This window comes from Macaca thibetana, chromosome 9 (genome assembly GCF_024542745.1).
Source record: "Macaca thibetana thibetana isolate TM-01 chromosome 9, ASM2454274v1, whole genome shotgun sequence".
NCBI lineage: Eukaryota > Metazoa > Chordata > Mammalia > Primates > Cercopithecidae > Macaca > Macaca thibetana.
In genome coordinates this window covers 39,000,767-39,025,621 of record NC_065586.1, presented here as the reverse complement: position 1 = coordinate 39,025,621, position 24,855 = coordinate 39,000,767, and the positions used below count along the sequence as shown (strand labels likewise).

At 41.1% G+C, this 24,855-nt stretch overlaps 1 protein-coding gene across 9 annotated transcripts in view; it reads right to left on the bottom strand.

Moving 5' to 3' along the window:
• Window positions 1-24,583, bottom strand: part of LOC126963106 (zinc finger protein 717-like) — a 38,255-nt gene extending 13,672 nt beyond the window's left edge. The window contains exons 1-4 of one of the 9 annotated variants that reach the window (XM_050805079.1): window positions 24,300-24,583; window positions 22,053-22,111; window positions 16,680-17,312; window positions 185-311 (exon numbers count right to left, since the gene is read on the bottom strand). Coding sequence is in view for 3 of the 9 variants with exons in the window: in XM_050805083.1 (XP_050661040.1) it covers window positions 185-311; window positions 16,680-16,715 (163 nt within the window). In the remaining 6 variants the exon portion in view is untranslated. Of the gene's footprint in view, window positions 1-184; window positions 312-16,679; window positions 17,313-22,052; window positions 22,112-24,299 lie in introns of those variants that run through there. The other 8 variants (XM_050805083.1, XM_050805080.1, XM_050805078.1 and 5 more) reach the window with 8 other exon arrangements.
• Between the last annotated feature and the right edge of the window lie 272 nt (window positions 24,584-24,855).

Sequence of the window (24,855 nt, the reverse complement as noted above, 5' to 3'; positions counted from 1 at the left end):
TCAACCATTTGTGTAAAAAGTAAGAAAACAACAACATTCTTTATAGCACCCTAAACAGTTCTTCTGCTTAATACCCTGAATATCAAGTTTAGTATAATTAACCCCAACAAAACTTCCACAAGTTTTAGCAACCAAGAAAAGATGTACACACTAGGAGTCTACATGAAAAACAGTTCCTACCTACCCACTGAGACGAGGTGGCTGTAGTTCTCTATCATCACATCCCTGTACAGGGTCCTCTGAGCAGGGTCCAGATGCTGCCACTCCTCCTGGGTGAAGCCCACAGTCACATCCTCAAATGACAAGGATCCCTGAAACAGTACATTCCATTTGAATTTAAGCAATCAGAATTTAAAGACATAAGTGCTGTAAGAGAATTATTATAATGTTCACTATTCACAGTTAATCAGAAAATGCATTATAAGATGTCTACTTTTGCACTTAGTTGTACTTAGTTGAAAAGATAAATCATAACAGATATACTCTACCACCATGATAAGTAATTGGTGTCCCACCATGTGCCTATGTGTCACCAAGAATTCTCCTACTTTAGGGGAATATGAAGACAACTAAAACAATGTTACTATTCTCAAGGAAAATATAATCTGATAAACAGAGGCAAACATATAATCACATAACTACAATAAGGTACTATAGTAAAAAGATGTAAAAAGTTATCTAAGCTTACAAAGCGGGGTGGGGAACCTCTGTTCCTGCTATTTGGTTGGGTTTCATTGAGGAGGTAAAGATTTGAATTCTTAAACAACTACAGTGTTATTCATGAACCCAGGCAATAGCATAAGAATGGATACGGCTAACATATGTAGTTAAAGGAGTAACAATTAGCACATAGAATAGTATTGTTTGGGACTCTGATAAGATAAAGAGCTGTAGAGGTATTCAGGGAACATTATTGAGTAATTTTGGACTTGCTCCTATAGAATTAGGGGTATCTAAAATATTCGGCCATTTTTCAATCCTGGGTAACTTTTTTTTTTTAAGATGGAGTTTCATTTTTGTTGTCCAGGCTGGAGTGCAATGGCACAATCTCGAGTAGCTGGGATTACAGGCATGTGCCACCATGCCCTGCTAAGTTGGTATTTTTAGTAGAGACGGGGTTTCTCCATGTTGGTCAGGCTGGTCTTAAACTCCCGACCTCAGGTCATCTGCCCGCCTTGGCCTCCCAAAGTGCTGGGATTACAGGCATGAGCCACTGCGCCTAGCCCTATCCTGGGTAACCTTTTTATTAATTTATCAATTATAAACATATTGCCAATCTATGTATTAAATTTCACTCTTTTTCTTAGATTATAATACATGTAGGTAGGCATTTGAATATTTTCTTCTTTAATCCAATGGACTGTCTCATCTAGCTCAGAGATAACTGACTGCTGTGGGTAGTGGGGAGCCAGTAAGTAGACACAAACCAGCAGAGAGAGAAAGAAGTACCATTCCCAGGTTAGCAACACAAACAGCTGGTAAATGTTCATAGCATATACTGAGAACTGGAAAATAGGGGAAAAAAATAGGTCAGAGTGTAAAACTGTGTGGAATAAAGGCAAGAAAGAACATAAAAAGTTATAAGAATTAGAAGAGAATAAATAAAGCTATCAGTATCTGCAGATGTCATAATTCTGCATGAAGAACATGCAAGAGAATCTACAAATTATTTTAAGTAAGAAGTGAATTCAGTAAGTTTTTGGATACAAAATCAATGTATAAAAATCAAGTGGAGGCCGTGCGCAGTGGCTCATGCATGTAATCCCAGTACTTTGGGAGGCCCAGGAGGGCGGATCATGAGGTCAGGAGATGGAGACCATCCTGGCTAACACAATGAAACCCTGTCTCTACTAAAAATACAAAAAATTAGCCAGACTTGGTCGCATGCACCTGTGGCCCCAGCTACTCGGGAGGCTGAGGGAGGAGAATCACTTGAACCCAGAAGGCAGAGGTTGCAGCGAGCTGAGATCGCACCACTGCACTCCAGGGTAGATGACAGAGTGAGACTCTATCTCAAAAATAATAAATAAATTAAAAAAATCAAGTGGATTTTGGCTGGGCATAGTAGTTCACACCTGTAATCCCAGCACATTGGGACGCTGAGGTGGGCAGATCACGTTAGGTCAGGAATTTGAGACCAGCCTGACCAACATGGAGAAACCCCATCTCTACTAAAAATACAAAATTAGCTGAACGTGGTGGCACATGCCTGTAATCCCAGCTACTTGAGAGGCTGAGGGAGGAGAATCACTTGAACACAGGAGGCAGAGGTTGCGGTGAGCCAAGATCGTGCCATTGCACTCCAACCTGGGCAAAGCTCAAAAACAAACAAACAAAAAAATCAAGTGGATTTCTATATACCAGCAACTAATTGTTTCAAAGTACCACCTACAGTGCCATCAAAAACATGAAATACTGGCCAAGCGTGGTGGCTCACACCTGTAATCCCAGTGCTTTGGGAGGCGGAGGTGGGCGAATCACGAGGTCAGGAGATTGAGACCATCCTGGCTAACACGGTGAAACTCCGTCTCTACTAAAAATGCAAAAAATTAGCCAGGCATGGTGGCGGGCACCTGTGGTCCCAGCTACTTGGGAGGCTGAAGCAGGAGAATGGTGTGAACCCGGGAGGCGGAGTTTGCAGTGAACCGAGATCCCGCCACTGCACTGCAGCCTGGGTGACAGAGCGAGACACTGTCTCAAAAAAAAAAAACACCTCAGAACAAATGTAACAAATCATTTCTAAGACAATTACACATAAAATCATAAAGCATTCTCGAGAAAAACAAAAGAATATCTTTAAAAAAACAGAATATCGGGGGACGGAGCAAGATGGCCGAATAGGAACAGCTCCAGTCTCCAGCTCCCAGCGCGAGCCACACAAAAGACAGGTGATTTCTGCATTTTCAACTGAGATACTGGGTTCATCTCACTAGGGAGTGCTGGACAATCGGTACTGGTCAGCTGCTGCAGCCCGACCAGTGAGAGCTGAAGCAGGGTGAGACATCGCCTCACCTGGGAAGCTCAAGGGGGAAGGGAATCCCTTTTCCTAGCCAGGGGAACTGAGACACACAACACCTGGAAAATCCCACCCCAATACTGCGCTTTACCAAGGGTCTTAGCAAACGGGCACAGCAGGAGATTATATCCCACACCTGGCCGGGAGGGTCCCACGCCCACGGAACCTCCCTCATTGCTAGCACAGCAGTCTGTGATCTAAGGGCAAGGCAACAGCAAGGCTGGGGGAGGGGAGCCTGCTACTGCTGAGGCTTAAGTAGGTAAACAAAGCCACTGGGAAGCTCGAACTGGGTGGAGCTCACAGCAGCTCAAGGAGGCCAGTCTGTCTCTGTAGACTCCACCTCTGGGGACAGGGCACAGCTAAACAACAACAACAACAACAACAAAGCAGCTGAAACCTATGCAGACGCAAACGACTCTGTCTGACAGCTTTGAAGAGAGCAGTGGATCTCCCAACACGGAGGTTGAGATCTGAGAAGGGACAGATTGCCTACTCAAGTGGCTCCCATGAGTAGCCTAACTGGGAGACAGCCCCTACTAGGACCAGACCAACACCCCACACCTCACACGGTGGAGTACATCCCCTGAGAGGAAGCTTCCAAAGCAAGAATCAGACAGGTACACTCGCTGTTCAGAAACATTCTATCTTCTGCAGCTTCTACTGCTGACACACAGGCAAACAGAGTCTGGAGTGGACCTCAAGCAATCTCCAACAGACCTACAGCTGAGGGTCCTGACTGTTAGAAGGAAAACTAACAAAAAGGAAGGACACCCACACCAAAACCCCATCAGTACGTCACCATCATCAAAGACCAGAGGCAGATGAAACCACAAAGATGGGGAAAAAGCCGTGCAGAAAAACTGGAAATTCAAAAAAATAAGAGCACATCTCCCCTTCCAAAGGAACGCAGCTCATTGCCAGCAACGGATCATAGCTGGACGGAGAATGACTTTGACGAGATGAGAGAAGAAAGCTTCAGTCCATCAAACTTCTCAGAGCTAAAGGAGGAATTACGTACCCAGCGCAAAGAAACTAAAAATCTTGAAAAAAGAGTGGAAGAATTGATAACTAGAATAATTAATGCAGAGAAGGCCATAAACGAACTGACAGAGATGAAAACCATGACACAAGAAATATGTGACAAATGCACAAGCTTCTGTAACTGACTTGATCAACTGGAAGAAAGGGTATCAGCGATTGAGGATCAAATGAATGAAATGAAGCGAGAAGAGAAACCAAAAGAAAAAAGAAGAAAAAGAAACGAACAAAGCCTGCAAGAAGTATGGGATTATGTAAAGACCAAATCTACGTCTGATTGGGGTGCCTGAAAGTGAGGGGGAATATGGAACCAAGTTGGAAAACACTCTGCAGGATATCATCCAGGAGAACTTCCCTAACCTAGTAGGGCAGGCCAACATTCAAATTCAGGAAATACAGAGAACGCCACAAAGATACTCCTCGAGATGAGCAACTCCAAGACACATAATTGCCAGATTCACCAAAGTTGAAATGAAGGAAAATATCTTAAGGGCAGCCAGAGAGAAAGGTCGGGTTACCAACAAAGGTAAGCCCATCAGACTAACAGCAGATCTCTCGGCAGAAACTCTACAAGCCAGAAGAGTGGGGGCCAATATTCAACATTCTTAAAGAAAAGAATTTTCAACCCAGAATTTCATATCCAGCCAAACTAAGTTTCATAAGTGAAGGAGAAATAAAATCCTTTACAGATAAGCAAATGCTTAGAGATTTTGTCACCACCAGGCCTGCCCTACAAGAGACCCTGAAGGAAGCACTAATCATGGAAAGGAACAACCGGTACCAGCCATTGCAAAAACATGTCAAAATGTAAAGACCATCGAGGCTAAGAAGAAACTGCATCAACTAACGAGCAAAATAACCAGTTAATATCATAATGGCAGGATCAAGTTCACACATAACACATTAACCTTAAATGTAAATGGACTAAATGGTCCAATTAAAACACACAGACTGGCAAACTGGATAAAGAGTCAAGACCCATCAGTCTGCTGTATTCAGGAGACCCATCTCACATGCAGAGACATACATAGGCTCAAAATAAAGGGATGGAGGAAGATCTACCAAGAAAATGGAGAACAAAAAAAAGCAGGGGTGGCAATACTAGTGTCTGATAAAACAGACTTTAAACCATCAACGGTCAAAAGAGACAAAGAAGGCCATTACATAATGGTAAAGGGATCAATTCAACAGGAAGAGCTAACTATCCTAAATATATATGCACCCAATACAGGAGCACCCAGATTCATAAAGCAAGTCCTTAGAGACTTACAAAGAGACTTAGACTCCCATACAATAATAATGGGAGACTTCAACACCCCACTGTCAACATAAGACAGATCAACGAGACAGAAAGTTAACAAGGATATCCAGGAATTGAACTCACCTCTGCAGCAAGCGGATCTAATAGACATCTATAGAACTCTCCACTTGAAATCAACAGAATATACATTTTTCTCAGCATCACATCACACTGATTCCAAAATTGACCACATAATTGGAAGTAAAGCACTCCTCAGCAAATGTACAAGAACAGAAGTTATAACAAACTGTCTTTCAGACCACAGTGCAATCAAACTAGAACTCAGGACTAAGAAACTCAATCAAAACCACTCAGCTACATGGAAACTGAATAACCTGCTCCTGAATGACTACTGGGTACATAATGAAATGAAGGCAGAAATAAAGATGTTCTTTGAAACCAATGAGAACAAAGATACAACATACCAGAATCTCTGGGACACATTTAAAGCAGTGTGTAGAGGGAAATTTATAGCACTAAATGCCCACAAGAGAAAGCTGGAAAGATCTAAAATTGACACTCTAATATCACAATTAAAAGAACTAGAGAAGCAAGAGTAAACACATTCAAAAGCTAGCAGAAGGCAAGAAATAACTAAGATCAGAGCAGAACTGAAGGAGATAGAGACACAAAAAACCCTCCAAAAAATCAATGAATCCAGGAGTTGGTTTTTTGAAAAGATCAACAAAATTGATAGACCGCTAGCAAGACTAACAAAGAAGAAAAGAGAGAAGAATCAAATAGATGCAATAAAAAATAAAACAGGGGATATCACCACCGACCCCACAGAAATACAAACTACCATCAGGGAATACTATAAACACCTCTACGCAAATAAACTAGAAAATCTAGAAGAAATGGATAATTTCCTGGACACTTACACTCTCCCAAGAATAAACCAGGAAGAAGCTGAATCCCTGAATAGACCAATAGCAGGCTCTGAAATTGAGGCAATCATTAATAGCCTACCAACCAAAAAAAGTCCAGGACCAGATGGATTCACAGCTGAATTCTACCAGAGATACAAGGAGGAGCTGGTACCATTCCTTCTGAAACTATTCCAATCAATAGAAAAAGAGGGAATCCTCTCTAACTCATTTTATGAGGCCAACATCATCCTGATACCAAAGCCTGGCAGAGACACAACAAAAAAAGAGAATTTTAGGCCAATATCCCTGATGAACATCGATGCAAAAATCCTCAATTAAATACTGGCAAACCAGATCCAGCAGCACATCAAAAAGCTTATCCATCATGATCGAGTGGGCTTCATCCCTGGGATGCAAGGCTGGTTCAACATACACAAATCAATAAACGTAATCCAGCATATAAACAGAACCAAAGACAAGGAACACATGATCATCTCAATAGATGCAGAAAAAGCCTTTGACAAAATTCAACAGCCCTTCATGCTAAAAACTCTCAATAAATTCGGTATTGATGGAACGTATCTCAAAATAATAAGAGCTATTTATGATAAACCCACAGCCAACATCATACTGAATGGGCAAAAACTGGAAAAATTCCCTTTGAAAACTGGCACAAGACAGGGATGCCCTCTCTCACCACTCCTATTCAACATAGTGTTGGAAGTTCTGGCTAGGGCAATCAGGCAAGAGAAAGAAATAAAGGGTATTGAGTTAGGAAAAGAAGAAGTCAAATTGTCCCTCTTTGCAGATGACATGATTGTATATTTAGAAAACCCCATTGTCTCAGCCCAAAATCTCCTTAAGCTGATAAGAAACTTCAGCAAAGTCTCAGGATACAAAATTAATGTGCAAAAATCATAAGCATTCTTATACAGCAGTAACAGACAAACAGAGAGCCAAATCATGAATGAACTTTCATTCACAATTGCTTCAAAGAGAATAAAATACCTAGGAATCCAACTTACAAGGGATGTAAAGGACCTCTTCAAGGAGAACTACAAACCACTGCTCAGTGAAATAAAAGAGGACACAAACAAATAGAAGAACATACCATGCTCATGGATAGGAAGAATCAGTATCGTGAAAATGGCCATACTGCCCAAGGTAATTTATGGATTCAATGCCATCCCCATCAAGCTACCAATGAGTTTCTTCACAGAATTGGAAAAAACTGCTTTAAAGTTCATATGGAACCAAAAAAGAGCCCGCATCTCCAAGACAATCCTAAGTCAAAAGAACAAAGCTGGAGGCATCACGCTACCTGACTTCAAACTAGACTATACAAGGCTACAGTAACCAAAACAGCATGGTACTGGTATCAAAACAGAGATATAGACCAATGGAACAGAACAGAGCCCTCAGAAATAATACCACACATCTACAGCCATCTGATCTTTGACAAACCTGACAAAAACAAGAAATGGGGAAAGGATTCCCTATTTAATAAATGGTGCTGGGAAAATTAGCAAGCCATAAGTAGAAAGCTGAAACTGGATCCTTTCCTTACTGCTTATACGAAAATTAATTCAAGATGGATTAGAGACTTAAATGTTAGACCTAATACCATAAAAACCCTAGAAGAAAACCTAGGTAATACCATTCAGGACATAGGCATGGGCAAGGACTTCATGTCTAAAACACCAAAAGCAATGGCAACAAAAGCCAAAATTGACAAATGGTATCTAATTAAACTAAAGAGCCTCTGCATAGCAAAAGAAACTACCATCAGAGTGAACAGGCAACCTATAGAATGGGAGAAAATTTTTGCAATCTACTCATCTGACAAAGGGCTAATATCCAGAACCTACAAAGAACTCAAACAAATTTACAAGAAAAAAACAACCCCATCAAAAAGTGGGCAAAGGATATGAACAGACATTTCTCAAAAGAAGACATTCATACAGCCAACAGACACATCAAAAAATGCTCATCATCACTGGCCATCAGAGAAATGCAAATCAAAACCACAGTGAGATACCATCTCACACCAGTTAGAATGGCAATCATTAAAAAGTCAGGAAACAACAGGTGTTGGAGAGGATGTGGAGCAATAGGAATGCTTTTACATTGTTGGTGGGATTGTAAACTAGAACAACCATTATGGAAAACAATATGGCGATTCCTCAAGGATCTAGAACTAGAAGTACCATATGACCCAGCCATCCCATTACTGGGTATATACCCAAAGGATTATAAATCATGCTACTATAAAGACACATGCACACGTATGTTTATTGAGGCACTATTCACAATAGCAAAGACTTGGAATCAACCCAAATGTCCATCAGTGACAGACTGGATTAAGAAAATGTGGCACATATACACCATGGAATACTATGCAGCCATAAAAAAGGATGAGTTTGTGTCCTTTGTAGGGACATGGATGCAGCTGGAAACCATTATTCTCAGCAAACTATCGCAAGAACAGAAAACCAAACACCGCATGTTCACTCATAGGTAGGAACTGAACAATGAGATCACTTGGACTCGGGAAGGGGAACATCACACACCAGGGCCTATCATGGGGAGGGGGGAGGGGGGAGGGATTGCATTGGGATTTATACCTGATGTAAATGATGAGTTGATGGGTGCTGACGAGTTGATGGGTGCAGCACACCAACATGGCACAAGTATACATATGTAACAAACCTGCACGTTATGCACATGTACCCTAGAACTTAAAGTATAATAATAAAAAATAAATAAATAAAAAATAAAAAATAAAAAAACAGAATATCTTTAAAAATAAAGGAACTAATTATATACACGGATTGGACATCTCAATATTACAAAGTTCTCAGTTCTCCCTAAATTGGCCTATAAATTCAAGGTAATCCCAATCAAAAGCTTAGCAAATATTTTTGTGGAAACTGACAAGTTGATTCTGAAGCTTTATAGAAATTCAAAGAACCAGATGGGTGCGGTGGCTCATGCCAGCAATCCCAGCACTTTGGGAGGCCAAGGTGGGTGGATCACAAGGTCAGGAGTTCGAGATCAGCCTGGCCAACATGGTGAAACCCCATCTCTACCAAAAATACAAAAATTAGCTGGGCATGGTGGTGCGTGCCTGTAGTCCCAGCTACTCAGGAGGCTGAGGCAGAATCGCTTCAACCCAGGAGGCAGAGGCGGCAGTGTGCCGAGATCATGCACTGCACTCCAACCTGGCAACAGGTCTCAAAAAGAAAAAAAAAATTCAAAGAACTAAGAATGTTCTCATCATCATAAAATGAAGGCAAAAGGCCGAGAGTGGTGGCTTATGCCTGTCAATCACAGCACTTTGGGAGGCCGGGGCAGGAGAATCACTTGAACCTGGGAGGTGGAGGTTGCAGCGAGCCAAGGCTGCGCCACTGCATTCCAGCCTGGGCAATAGAGTTAGACTCTATCTCAAATAAATAAATAAATAAATAAAAATGGAAGCAATATTTTTAAAACTAAAAAAAAAATTTTTTTAAACCACCAAGAATGGCCAAGGCAGTCTTAGAGAAAAAAAAAATGTGTGAACTCACACTAATTGTGGTTGGCAGAATTCTAAGATGAGCCTCGATGACTTACATCTTTATATAATCTCCTCTCGTTAGTGTGGGAGAGATCTTGTGGCTCCAGTAAAGATTATATTACATTATATGGCAAATGGATTTTGCAGCTATAATTAAGATACCTTAATCAGTTTATTTTGAGTTGATCAAAAGAAAGATTGTCTTGCTGGGCCTTACCCAATCAGGCGAGTCCTTACAAAGAAGGTAAAGTGGCCGGTTGCGGTGGCTCACAACTGTAATCCCAGCACCTTGGGAGGCCGAGGCAGGCAGATCATGAGGTCAGGGGTTCAAGACTAGCCTGACCAACATGGTGAAACCCCGTCTCTACTAAAAATACAAAAATTAGCTGGGCAGAGTGGCACGTGCCTGTAATCCCAGCTACTCAGGAGGCTGAGGCACGGGAATCGCTTGAACCTGCGAGGCGGAGGTTGCAGTGAGCAGAGATCGTGCCACTGCACTCCAGCCTGGGTGACAGAGTGAGACTCTGTCTCAAAAAAGAAGGTAAAGTATCAGAGAAAAGTTCCTACTGGCCTCTAAGAAGAAGCAAACCATTATGGGTTCTCATTTATGGGAAATGAATTCTGCCACATATGTATGGTGGACTCTGAGCCTCCATTAAGATTAAGTGTCTCAGGCAATATCTTGGTTGCAGCCTTATGCCCCAGCACAGGACCTAACTAACCCATTCCCAGACTCCTGATCCATAGAATCTGAGGTAATAAATTTGTGTTGTTTTGTGGCAAACTTTGTGGTAACTTATAATGAAGCATTAGAAAACTAACACACTAGTGCATATAAGAATTTATTATAGAGTAATTTAAGACAGTGTGGTATTGGTGACAGAATACATTGAAAGACCAATAGAAAAAAATTATGGTCTAGAAACAGACCTACAAACATGGATACCTGATATATTTTTAAAAGTTTCATAGCCGAGCAGTGAGAAAAAGGACAGTCTCAATAAGCTATGCTGATTGGGGAAAACTTGACTTCAATCCCACACAATATGTGAGAATCAATTCCAGATGAATTGCAGGTTAAAATATGATGAGTAAAAACAACAGAACTTCAAGAAGATAACATGAAACTATATTCACAAGCAAAGTTTTTTTTAAAGCAAGATACAAAAGCACTAACCATAAAGAAGAAGACTGAAATAAACTGGACCACATTAAGAATGTCGATTAATCAAAAGATACTATTAATGCAAAAAAAATGCAAATCAGAGAGAAGAAAATATTGACAACATATCCAACTTTTAAAGGGACTATACCCAGAATATATAAAATACTTCTAAAATCAATACAAGCAAGACAACCTAATAGAAAAATGGGGGAAAATATCTGAACAGTCATTTCACAAAAGACAACACTAACATGGCCAATAAACATGCTGAGAAGTGCTCACCCTAAATAGTCAACCATTGGCAAAGATTATTGGGAAGAGGATGTTCACATAGTCTCCGTATTCCACCCAAAGATTATTAGTTTACAAAAAGGAAAAGAAAGTCTACTTTTCAAATGGAGATATTTGGTACCATTACAAATAGTGGTACAAACAGACCATATAAAAAGTACATAATAAACTGGCATAAGATAAATGTATATGCCAGGCGCGGTGGCTCACGCTTATAATCCTAGCACTTTGGGAGGCCGAGGCGGATGGATCACGAGGTAAGGAGTTTGAGGACAGCCTGGCCAACACAGTGAAACCCTATCTCTACTAAAAATACAAAAATTAGCTGGGCATGGTGACATCAGCTATTTGGGAGGCTGAGGCACGAGAATCACTTGAACCCGGGAGGTGGAGTTTGCAGTAACCCGAGATCGTGCCGCTGCACTCTAGCCTGGGCGACAGAGCTAGATTCATTCTCGAGAAAAAAAGAAAAAAAAAAGTATAATATGAATCTGATTGTGAGGAAAAATAAATCAGTCAAATACAGATGTGCAGGCAGTCTACAACAGTGCTTCTAAGCATGGTTGCATATCACCTAGGTATAGGAATAGTTAAAGAGCTCCAAATGATTCTGAAAAGCAGTTAAATTCAAGAATAACTGTTCAACAAGACTCCTGACCAGGACATATTTTAAATGTTCATTATGATGAAGGAATAAAAAAACATCATCTTTGATTGGCTCTTGGGCCCAGCAAAGCTACAGAGGACATTTTTGGGGAAAATGGAAATTTTGTTTTGTTTTTTGAGATGGTAGCTCACTCTGTCACTCAGGCTGGAGTGCAGTGGCACGATCATAGCTCACTGCAGCCTTGACCTCCCAGGTTCAAGTGATCCTTCTGCCTCAGCTTCTTGAGTAGCTGGGACTAAAGGTGTACACAGCCATGTCCAGCTAATTTTTTAAAATATTTTGTAACATGGGGTCCCATTATGTTACTCAGGGTGGTCTTGTACTCCTGGGCTCAAGCAATCCTCCCACCTTTGCCCCATAAAGTGTTGGGATTACAGGCATGAACCACTTTGTCTGGCCTGGAAAAATTACATATAGAGAGAGAAAATGTGGAAGAATACTTAAAACTGTTGAATCTAGGTAAACTGGTGTTTATTGTACTTATTTCTTTTCTTTTCTTTTGAGACAGAATCTCAAAAAAGAAAAAAAAAAAAAAAAGGACAAACTGGGAATAAGTACCTGTAACTTACATGACAAAGAAAAGGGCAAAGCTTTCCTAAAAATACAGAAGGAAAGGCTGGGCGCGGTGGCTCACACCTGTAATACCAGCGCTTTGGGAGGCCCAGACAGGCGGATCACCTGAGGTCAAGAGTTCGAGACCAGCCTGGTCAACATGGTGAACCCCTGTCTCCACTAAACATACAAAAATTGGCTGGGCACGGTGGCACACGCCTGTAATCCCAGCACTTTGGGAGGCTGAGGAGGGCGGATCATGAGGTCAGGAATTCAACACCATCCTGGCCAACATAGTGAAATCCCGTCTCTACTAAAAATACAAAAAAAATTAGCCGGGCGTGGTGACAGGCACCTGTAGTCCCAGCTACTCAGGAGGCTGAGGCAGAAGAATCACTTGAACCCGGGAGGCAGAGGTTGCAGTGAGCCAAGATCGCGCCACCGCACTCCAGTCTGGGCGACAGAACAAGACTCCATCTGAAAAAAAAAAAAAGATTACCCTTTAAAGTAAAAAAAAAATAAAAATAAAATGTAAGTAAAAATTGCATTGAACCATTCACTCCTATCAGACTGGCAGAAACCCAAAAGAATAACACATACACTTAGTTTGGTTTGCTATAGGCATAAAAGCATACTCATATCCTGCTCGTGAGAATACAAAATAAGCAGCCACTGTGAAGTGAAATATGGTAGTATTCAGTTACATTATATATGTATGAATTTACCAGTGGACCTAGAAATCCCACTTCTAAGAATCTACCACAAAGACACATTAGCCAAAAATTGAAAAGATGGGGCCAGGCGCGGCGGCTTACACCTGTAATCCTAGCACTTTGGGAGGCCAAGGCAGGCGGATCGCCTGAGGTCAGGAGTTCAAGACCAGCCTAACCAATATTGTGAAACCCCATCTCTACTAAAAACACACAAAAAAGTTACCCAGGCACGGTGGTGGGCACCTGTAATGCCAGCTACTTGGGGGCCTGAGATAGGGAGTATCTCTTGAACCCAGGAGGTGGAAGTTACAGGGAGCTGAGATCATGCCATTGCACTCCTGCCTGGGCAACAGAGCGAAAATCCGTCTCCCCCCACCAAAAAAAAAAAAAAAAAAAATTGAAAAGATGTAGGCACAAAGCTAGAGCAGTATTTATATTTGCAAAAGACTAGACACAACCCAAATGTTGATTAGTAAACAATTGGTTGAACGTATGTTGTACATTCACACTACAGAGTGCTAAGCGACTGAAATAAGACATAAGGAAGACCTGCATATCCCACTGCAGAGTGAACTCCAGGTTCTATTATATGATCAAAGGAAGTCTGAGAAAATCAAGTATAATGTGGCAGCTTTTATATACAAAAGGAAAATATGTGTATCTACATACAGATCTACTTATATTAAAAATAACGATAAAAAGATAAGTCATAAAACAAAATGAATCATTCTTCATAAGGTGAAAAAAGGAACAAGGAATCAGATGGAGGGAAAGGGATGAATCCCTGACTGATCTCTGAATATACTTTGCTTTACAGATCTGTCTTTGCAAACATTTAAATATTTTTCATAATTATAAAAAATTATTCTCAAAATAAAACCCTAAAAACAAACAGCAATGAAACAAATAAATATAATTATATCTAAAGTTGATGCCATACCACTCAGAGAATTATTTCTGCTAAATTTAAAACAAAGGAATCTAATTGTATGTCACAATGGGGCTGTGCCCTAAGGACAAAAGAACTGCAAAATAAATCTTAAACTGGTTTCAAAAATATTTTGTTAACAATAATATTGGTATTGTTAGTTTGGTATATCATGTTTTACAGGATAAAGCAAATAATCATGTTAATGCCCTTTGGAATACAGATTTTCAAATTAAGAAAAAAGGCCAGGTACGGAGGCTCACAACTGTAACCCTGGCACTTTGGAAGGCCAAGGCAGGTGGATCATCTGAGGTCAGGAGTTGCAGACCAGCCTGGCCAACATGGTGAAACCCCTCTCCTCTGAAAATACAAAAATTGGCTGTAATCCTAGCACTTTGGGAGGCCGAGGCGGGAGCATCACTTGAGGTCAGGAGATTGAAACCAGCCTGGCCAACATGGTGAAACCCCATCTCTACTTCAAAAAAAGAAAAAAAAGAAAAAATTAGCCGGGCGTGGTGGTGGGCACCTGTAACCCCAGCTACTTGTGAGGCTGAGGCAGGACAATCACCTGAACTCAGGAGGCAGAGGTTGCAGTGAGCCAAGATAGCACCATTGTACTCAAGCCTGGGCAACAAGAGCGAAACTCCGTCTTAGGGGAAAAAAAAAAGTAGCAGGGCGTGGTGGTGGGCGCCTGTAATCCCAGCTACTCAGGAGGCTGAGGCAGCAGAATTGCTTGAACCCAGGAGGCGGAGGTTGCTGTGAGCCAAGATGGCGCCACTGCACTCCAGGCTGGGTGACAGAGTGAGACTCCACCTCAGTAATAATAATAATAATAATAAGCCGGGCACAGTGGCTCACACCTGTAATCCTAGCACTTTTGGAGACCGAGGCAGGCAGATCACCTGAGGTCGGCAGTTCGAGACCAGCCTCACCAACATGGAGAAACCCCATCTCTACTAAAAATACAAAATTAGCTGGGCATGGTGGCGCATGCCTATAATCCCAGCTACTCGGGAGGCTGAGGTAGGAGAATCGCTTGAACCAGGGAGGTGGAGGTTGCAGTGAGCAGAGATTGTGCGATTGCAACTCCAGCCTAGGCAATAAGAGCGAAACTCTTTCTCAAAAAAAAAAAAAGAAAAATAACACAAAGATTACTATACACAATTTCAAATTTATAAATTAGTAAGAAATACAGAACCAAATCAATAGAAAAGTATGTAAGGGATATGAACAAAAGAAAACTGAAAGGCTCAACCCTACAATCAGAGAAATTCAAATCAAAACAATGAGGTTTTCTTTATCTACCAGATTGACCATAATTTTAAAATATGACTATATCGATTGCTAGGAAGAAGATAAAGAAAATGGTACTCTCATAAACGGCTGTGGTATGGTAACTTGGTAGACAAACTGGTAGCACCAAGTAACTCTGGAAATCCTTTCTCGCTCTGTTGCCCAGGCTAGAGTGCAGTGGCTTGATCACAACTCACCGCAGCCTTGAACTCCTGGGCTCAAGCAGTCCTCTTGCCTCAGACTCCTGATTAGCTGGGACTAGAAGCATGCACCACCATGCCCAGGTAATTAAATTTTTTTTTTTTTTGTAGAGACAGGGTCTCCCTATGTTACCCAGGCTGCTCAAAAACTCCTGGGCTCAAGCAATCCTCCCACTTTGGCCTCTCAAAGTGCTGGGATTACAGGTGTGAGCCACTGTGCCCAGTCTGGAAATCCTTTCTCTTTATGCAGACAAAGTAAAGAATGTTTACTGAAGTATTACACACAATAAGGAAAAATGGAAATGACCTAAATGCCTTTCAATGAAAAAATGGATAAAATGCAGTATGGTCTCAGAATATATGGAATAAAAAGGAATAAACTAATCAACTTGGATAGATCTTCAGTGCAATATTAATTTTTTTTACTAGCTGCAGTAACATATATACCAATTGAGATGGGCTATATAATTCTAAAAATCATATAAACAAAAATGTATACTCTTCCATGATACAAACATACATCTCCATGTACTTATACAAAGAGAGTAAGAAGCCAATGCATGTATGTAAATAGGATGGAACAGGGAGTCACAGATCAAAACCCAGATGTGGTGGGCTGAACAATGGCCCCACAGATATCCACGTCCTAATCCCTGGAACTTGTGACTATGACCGTAAATGGCAAAAAGGACTTTGCAGATGTGATTATGAAACTTGAAAAGTGGAGACTGTCCTGGATTATCCAAGTGGGCCATAAATGTAATCACATGTCTTTATAGGGAGTCAGAGGGACATCTGATTACAGATGAGAAGGCATTTTACAGGCAAAGGCTGACTGAAGTCATCACATGCTTTGAAAATCAAAGAAGGGGCCATGATAACCTGAAATAAGCAAGGAAAAGGATCCCCCTTCACAGTCTCCAGAAGGTACCAGTCCCACCACCACCTTGATTTTAGTCGTATAAGACTAATTTCAGCCTCCTGATTTCCAGAACTCTAAGATAATGAATGTGTGGTTTACACTACCACATTAGTGATAATTTGCTACATTCAGGAATAGGAAACCAATACATGGGGGATATGTTATTTACCATGAAGTTGAAAAGATTCCTTGAATGAGATGTCATTAGAAGGAAGGTAAGAGAAGAGGATGGTGTGATGCCACAGGAACCAGCAGCAAAGGCTGTGCAGAAAACAGGCAGTAGGGTCTGGTGCTGCAGAAAGGTCAACTAACTCAAAACCTGCAAAATACTGGTGACAGACCACAGTCTGGGAAAATGGCAGAGAGGGGAACTCCCAGGACCCATCCCTCCACAGAAATACGGGAAAAAAATGTCAGAGCAGCTTTATTAGAATTCTGGAATATAGACGAAGGTTTACAGCAACTAAGCAAATCTTAATCAGGAGAATGGCAGCTGAAACCTGGCAGGAAAGATCTACGTTGTTTTAACTCACCTTCGCCCCATTCCCCTCACAAGCTCTATGAGTTTGCTAGTGCTGTCATAATAAAGTACCACAGACTGGGCAGCTTGAATGACAGAAATGTATTTTCTCACAGTCTGGGGGCCAGAAGTCCAAAGTCAAGGTGTCAGGAGGGCTGCTTCCTTCTGAAAGCTCTGAAGGAAAGATCTGTTCTAGGATTCTCTCCTTGGCTTGCAAACAGTCACCTTCCTTATGTCTTTACATGGTCTTCCTTCTGTATGTCTCTCCGTGTCCAAATTTCCCTTTGAAAAGGACACCAATTGATATGGTTTGAATTTGTGTCCCCACACAAATCTCATGTCAAACTGTAATCCCCAATGTTGAAAGAAGGGGCTGGTGGGAGATGACTGGATCATGAAGGCGGATTTCCCGCTTGCTGTTCTCATGATAGTGAGTTCTCACAAGATCTGGCTGTTTTTAAAAGTATGTAGTACCTCCCCCTTCACTCTCTTCTTCCTGCTCTGGCCATGCAAGAAGTGCCTCTTTCCTCTTTGCCTTCCTCCATGGTTTTAAGTTTCCTGAGGCCTCCCCAGCCATGTTACCCATACAATCTGCAGAACCATGAGCCAATTAAATCTCTTTTCTTTATAAATTACCCATTTTCAGGTGTTTCTTTACAGCAGTGTGAAAATGGACTAATTAATACACCAGTCATATTAGATGAGGGCCCACCCTCATGACTTCACTTTAACTTTATTATCTCTGTAAAGAATCTATCTCCAAATAAGGCAACATTCTGAGGTACTGTGGGTGGAGACTGCAATGAATGAAATTTGCAGGAGACACAATTCAACCCATAACACTGACTCAGTAACAGTCTTTAAGATGAAATCCTGTATTCCTGGTGTGAGTTCCCAGTGCTTGAAGGAGCAGAATAGAGCTGGTTCTCAAACAACTGGGGTTGTCTGTTTTGCTCTGTCTGGTAGTGGCCGAAAGAGTAACGAACAGTGCTAAGAACTCTCAGACAGAGAAATGACTATGTAGCAGGCACCTATTGAAATCCTTTAAAGGTAAATCGTTTAAAGGCCAGCTGTGGCCTTTGGGGCAAAGGATATCAATTGGGGTCAACAACAGATACATAAAAATAAGCCTGGGTGGAAGAGTGAGATGCTTTTGGGCTTTGGAAAAGCTTCCATATACTCCTGGGAATCCCGATGATGACACATATATCTAGGACAAGGCCCATGTTCAGAAAAGACCTGAGAAGGCCCTAATCTTTCACCTCTGTTAAGTGGTAAAACTATCTCTACTTGTAGATGACACGGTCTTATGAACAGAAGATCCTTGAGAATCCACAAAGAAACCATTAGAGCTAATAAAGAAATTCAAGGTCCACGCGGTGGCTCGCACCTGTAATCCCAGAACGCTGGGAGGCAGAGGTGGGTAGATCACGAGGTCAAGAGATAGAGACCATCCCAGCCAACATGGTGAAACCCTGTGTCTACTAAAAATACAAAAATTAGTTGGGAGTGGTGGTGCACATCGGTAGTCCCAGCTACTCCAGAGGCTAAGGCAGGAGAATCACTTGAACCCAAGAGGTGGAGGTTGCAGCGAGCCGAGATTGCGCCACTGCACTCCAGCCTGGCGAAAGAGCAAGAGTCCATCTCAAAAAAAAAAAAAAGAAAAAAGAAAAAAAAGAAATTCAATAAGCTGTAAGACCAAGATTAACACTGAAAAATTAGCTGTCTTTCTATGCAATTAACAATCCAAGAAGTAAATTTTAAAAATAATTTATAATTTAAAAATAATAATTCTAATTACAATAGTATCAAAAGAATACTTAGGAATAGATTTAACCAAGGAGGTCTAAGACTTACATACTAAAAACCATAAAACTTTTGCTGAAAGAAATTAAAGACCTAAATAAAGGGAAAGATAGTCCTTGTTCATGAATAGAATACTTAATATGGTTAAGAAGGCAATACTTCCCAAAGTGTTCTACAGATTCGATACAAAATCAAATAACCTTTTTTGCAAAAACGGACATGACCATCAAACTCATGGAACTGCAAGAGACCCTGAAGAGCCAAAACAATCTTGACAAAGATAAACAAATCAGGACTCACACTTTATGGCTTCAAGACTTCTACAAAGCTACAGTAAACAAAACAGTATGGAACTGGCACAAAGACAGACATACAGATCAATTGAATGGAATTAAGAGTCCAAAAAGAAACGCATACATCTATGGTCAACTGATTCTCAACAGAGGTGCCAAGACAATACAATGGGAGAAAGAATAGTTTTTTCAAAATTGGTGTTGGGATAACTGGATATCCACAGGCAAATAAATGTGAAGTTGGACCACTTCCTTACACTATAAACAAAAATTAATTCAAAATAGGTCAAAGTCCTAAATGTAAGTGCTAAAACCATAACACTCTTAGGAGAAAATATAGAAGTAAACCTCATGACCTTAGGTTTGGCAATGGATCCTTAGATATGACATCAAAAGTGTGCAACAAAAGAAAATATAGATTAACCAGACTTCATCAAAATTAAAACCTTTTATGAATTAAAGGATACTATCAAGAAAATGAAAAGAAAACTCATAGAATGAAATATTTGAAAATCATATATCTAATAAAGGTCTAGTACACGAAAGTACTCTTACAATAAACCCAATTTAAAAATGGACAAAGGACTTGAATAGACACTTCTGCAAAAGAGATATACAAATGGCCAGAAAGCACATGAAAAGGTGCTCAAATGCATTAGTCACTAGGAAAAAGCGAATCAAAGCCACAATGAGATACCACTTTACAAACACTAGAATGGCTATAATTTAAAAAATAAACAATAACAGATGTTGTCAAGGATGTGCAGAAACTGTCATCCTCAAACATTGTTGGTGGAAATGTAAAATTATGCAGTGCTATGAAAAAGTTTGGTGATTCCTCAGTAAAAGACAAAATATATGATCCAGCAATTCTAATTCTAGGTATATATCCAGAAAACTGAAAACAGGTGTTCAAACAAAAATTTATACACATATATTCATAAATGTACTATTCACAATAGCTATTAGGTATAAACAACCCAAAAATCGATGAATAAACAAAATGAGGTGCATCAACGTAAGAGATTATTCAGCAATAAAAAGGAATGAGGCCAGATACATGCCATAACACAGATGAACTTTGAAAATATATACTAGGTGAAAGACAGATATATTGGCTAGGCATAGTGGCTCATTCCCGTAATCCCACCACTTTGGGAGGCGAAGGTGGGAGGACTTCTTGAGCCCAGGAGTTCAAGGTTACAGAGAGCAATGATTGACCCACTGCACTCCAGTCTGCCCTGTCTCTATTTAAAAAAAAAAAAAAAAAAAGCAAAACCCATAGTGTATGATTACCTTTATATAAAATATACAGAACAGGCAAGTCCATAGAGACAGAAAGTATATTAGTGGTTGCAAGGGAGTGCACTCAGGGGTGAATGGAAAGTGACTCTAAGGCGTATAGGTTTCCTTTTGGAATGATGAAAAGCTCTGGAACTAAATAGTGATGATAGTTGCATAACATTGGGACTATGCTAAATGCCACTGAATTGTGCACTTTAAATTGTTAATTTTATGTTATGTATATTTTACCACAATAAACAAATATATCATTAGTGATGTTCACAGATCAAATTCCAACAAATGGTAGGAAATAATCCATTCTGCATGAAGCATGGGTTGAAAATTTGATTAAGTGCAGAAACATTTGCCAGAAAATAATCTCTTAACTGAATATTCTACAGATGAAGCAAGACTAAGATTTTTGGAAAGTTATTTTAAAGACATACAGTCAATTTATTCTCTATATGTTTTAAGTTTTATCCAGAAAAAAACAAAAAACAAGCCTATCTGAAAGCGATTTACATGGGCTCTAGTAATGTGGTCCCTAAAAAACTTCATTAACTCAGTGTTGCTCAGTACCTTGTTTTTTGCATTCACTAAAGAATAATTACAGGTATTTATTTCATGGTTGCCACCAGAAGGCTGTCCATCACTGCATAAAAAGCAAAAAAAAAGGCGGCACGGTGGCTCACGCCTGTAATCCCAGCACTTTGGGAGGCCGAGGTGAACGGATCACGAGGTCAGGAGCTCAAGACCAGCCTGGCCAACATGGTAAAACCCCATCTCTACTAAAAATACAAAAAATTAGCCAGGCATTGTGGCACTCACCTGTAGTCCCAGCTACTCAGGAGGCTGAGGCAGGAGAATCGTTTGAACCCTGGAGGCGGAGGTTGCAGCGAGCCATGATCGCGCCACTGCACTCCAGCCTGGGTGACAGAGCGAGACTCTGTCTCAAAAAACAGGAAAAAAAAAAAAGAGCAGAAAAATATTTTTTTTTCAGCTTCCAGTATCAGGCTTCACATACGTACCAAAAGGAACCAGGTAGCTTCATTCTCATCAGCAGTGAAAGCCATTAACAGATCATCTCTCTTTGCCATAGTTACCAGGAAGGTCAGAAATATTTGCAACTCAAATCTGATAACTAACTCCACATGACATGTGTGTGTGTATATACATCAATATATACACACACATATATACACACATATATACAGATATCAATACCTCTGTATGTGTATATACATTGCATACATATACACAAATACATACAGATACGTGTATATATACACATATATACATACAGTTATGTGTATATATACACATATACATACACATATATGTGACATATATAAGCCAACTTTGCCCTTCTGATCTACTGTTCCAATGCTATTTATTGGCCTATAGACCTGAACCCTAGCATCATCGCCTGCAATCTTGTTAAAAATGAAAATTCTCGGGCCCTGTTCTGTTTTAACAAACTTTCCAGGTTACTTTTATGCACTAAAGTTTGAGAATCATTGTGTTAACCCTGTTTATTTGAAGTTCATTGTATCTATTTCGACTTTTCCAATTTAAGTGTAAGAGTCAACCTGCTAAGATCCACTGTAAAACAAAGTACAGAATTACTTCATCAACTCACATAGGATTTCTTCATTTTCTGCTGATCCTGGAAAAATGTAGAAATCTCTGAAGATTTACCTGGGATTAAAAAAAAAAAATGAAGCAAGTCACTAGAAATATGAAATGTTTTGGATCTGCCTACTTAAAAAACTGCAAGCATCACCGGCAGGGGGTCGGCGGTAAAACGTCTCTCTGTGGGAGAACATCGCTTTCAACCTGGAAAAGAGGCAGGAAGAAACCCATGAAGATGCATCCATGTGTGTCTATTGGTGACAGTTATATGATCACATGGAGCTTGGATGTGTCCTTTTTTTTTTACTGAGTGGATATAACTGTTTTCAGCTGATTTTTAAAAACATATGTACCATTTTGTGTTCTTAAATAAAACAATTATAACAAAAATGATTAAACAAATTACAACACACTAAATGAAGTAAAGCTATGTCAGCCTTCATCAGAAGTTTCATCGAACATAGATTTCTTTTTCCTCATTTTACTCCTTAAGTTAAAAGAACTCACCCAAAGCTATGAAAAAAGGATTGGAGGCACTTTTAAGATAAGGTCACTTAAGCTGTTTTTCTACAGTATATGTAGTTTCTCAAAAGGCTGCCTTTTAAAGATGTCTGTTTTAACAGTGATAATGTGATTAGCACTGGCCTGGGTGTCAGGAGACTCAACGTCTACTCTCAGCTCTGCCACTAACACAAAGCCAGGGAAATTCACTTACACTCTCAGGTCAATTTTTCCCAACCTCGATCAAGACAAACAGAAAACCTTTCTAGTACTACTGTTGTACAATATCAGAAGAAAGGAATTCATCAGCCTATCTTTTGATGCCAGATTCATGGAGTGCAAAGATCTTGGGATCTGGGAAGAGGGAGTGAAATAACAGTGGAGGCTACACTGGGATTGGTGAAGATGGCATTTACTCAGCTCTAGCTCTAAAACCACTTTACCCACAGCATGTCTCCCAAACCCTTCCAGTGAAGCTATATTTCCTGCATGGCCTAACCCCTCCTTCATTCTTCTAAGTCCATTTTCCTACTCTCTTTTGAAATCTGGTGCAGACCTTCCCTGTGGCGTGGCTTCTGATGTGGCGACATCATCCAAATCTTACTTATTCTGAGCATTGTATGCAAAACTAGTATCTGCTCCTTTCTGGGAGCTAGTGCCTCTGCTCAGAAACTCCGATTTGGAGTGGTTCTTTTCCACGTGGATCTTGTTCCTCAAGATGTCTTATTTCACAAGAGGTGCTTTGCTCCAAGGAAGATAAGAAATGCACCTAAAGGACAAATTCATGTTAACTTAAATCCTCACTCAAGGCCACAGTTTAACTCTGAATTTTCCTGTTCCATAGACTCTCAGATGAGACCTTCAATAAACACAAAACAAAGTTACTGAGAACATAGACCAGTCTGGACTGCGCAGACCCAACTCGGGAATACGCTGTCTGTCCCAAGGGCTCCGAAGACACATTCGGGGAAATCAGTTCTGAAAAACAGAACTGCTACGTGGTAAGAGTCAACCCTTCAAATTATTTCTGCTAACTGCTGCGAAGGATGCAACGCTGGCTTTTATAAGCAGGACAGTAAATCAGACCACGGCATCTAGAGAAAGAAATGTCTGAGTTCATCCTCTAGCGTGTTTACCTGCTACCTAGCTGTGTGACTCTAGGCATAACACTTTCCTCTCGGTCTCCTTTCCTTATTTGTTAGAGCAGGAGTTATACTGACCTGAGAACGAGGTTATGAGCATAAACTACTAAGAAACATGTTTCCATTAACAGCAGCCGCTGTGACTGACTGCGGGCACAGTCACCACGTTCCCGAATCCTCCGCACAACCCCCTGAGGAGGTATTAATTCCCCGGTTTCACACGTGAGGAAATCAAGTCTCACCTTGATTTCACTCATCTCTCTCACTGGACAGTTCTTTCACACCCGGTGCCGCCTGGCACCAAGGCTCCCCCGACCCCTCCCGCGGCCGCCTGGTCCACACTGCCCGCTCCGCCAGGAGTAGGACACTCGGACCCCGCGGCCTCCCGCATCCCCGGGTTCCCGCGCCCCCGCGTTCCCCACGCCTGACCTCCGACCCCTCCCTCGACCATGCCGCCCCCACCCCGCCGTTCCTCCCGGGCTCAGGCGCAGGCGCTGGTGTTCCCACCGCCGGGCGCCCACCGCCTCCTGCCTGCCCTGCCACCCGCTGCCCAAGCTGCGCAGCACTTCCCATCCCGCCGGCTCGCCCGCCGCTCCCAATCCAAGCCGTACCTGAGCGGCGGATAGACTTGGGGGTTTGGGGTCTGTCTCCCACTTGAAGCCGAAGAATCTTCCCAGAAGGAACGCCTACGCCATTTGCACCTGCACAGAAGGAGCCTCAGAGACCTGTCCCATGAGCATGCGCGCTGAGCCCAAGAACTTGCGACTCAGTTTCCCAGAAGCCTGCTGGTCCACGACCTTAGGGAAAGTCGGAACCTTCCCAGCCAGCGTGCGGAAGGAAGCGAAGAGGTACATCAGTGTGAATTACGAATAAGAATGAGAAAGTTAATTTGAAGACTAGAAAATTAAAATACTAGTAATAAAATAAAAAGTGTTAAAAAGTAAACAATAAAAGAGAAATTATTTGGGCGATGGGTACACTAGAAGCCCAAACCCCACCAGTTCGCAACATATTTGTGTAACAAACTTGCACATGTACCCCTGAATAGAAAAATAAATATTGAAAAACAAAAACAACATAAAAGGAAAAATCATAGCATGTCTCTCAGCAGTGAAAAATGTAAGCAAGTTGGCGCTTCAAATGTCAAATAAAAATAAATCCAGAGGT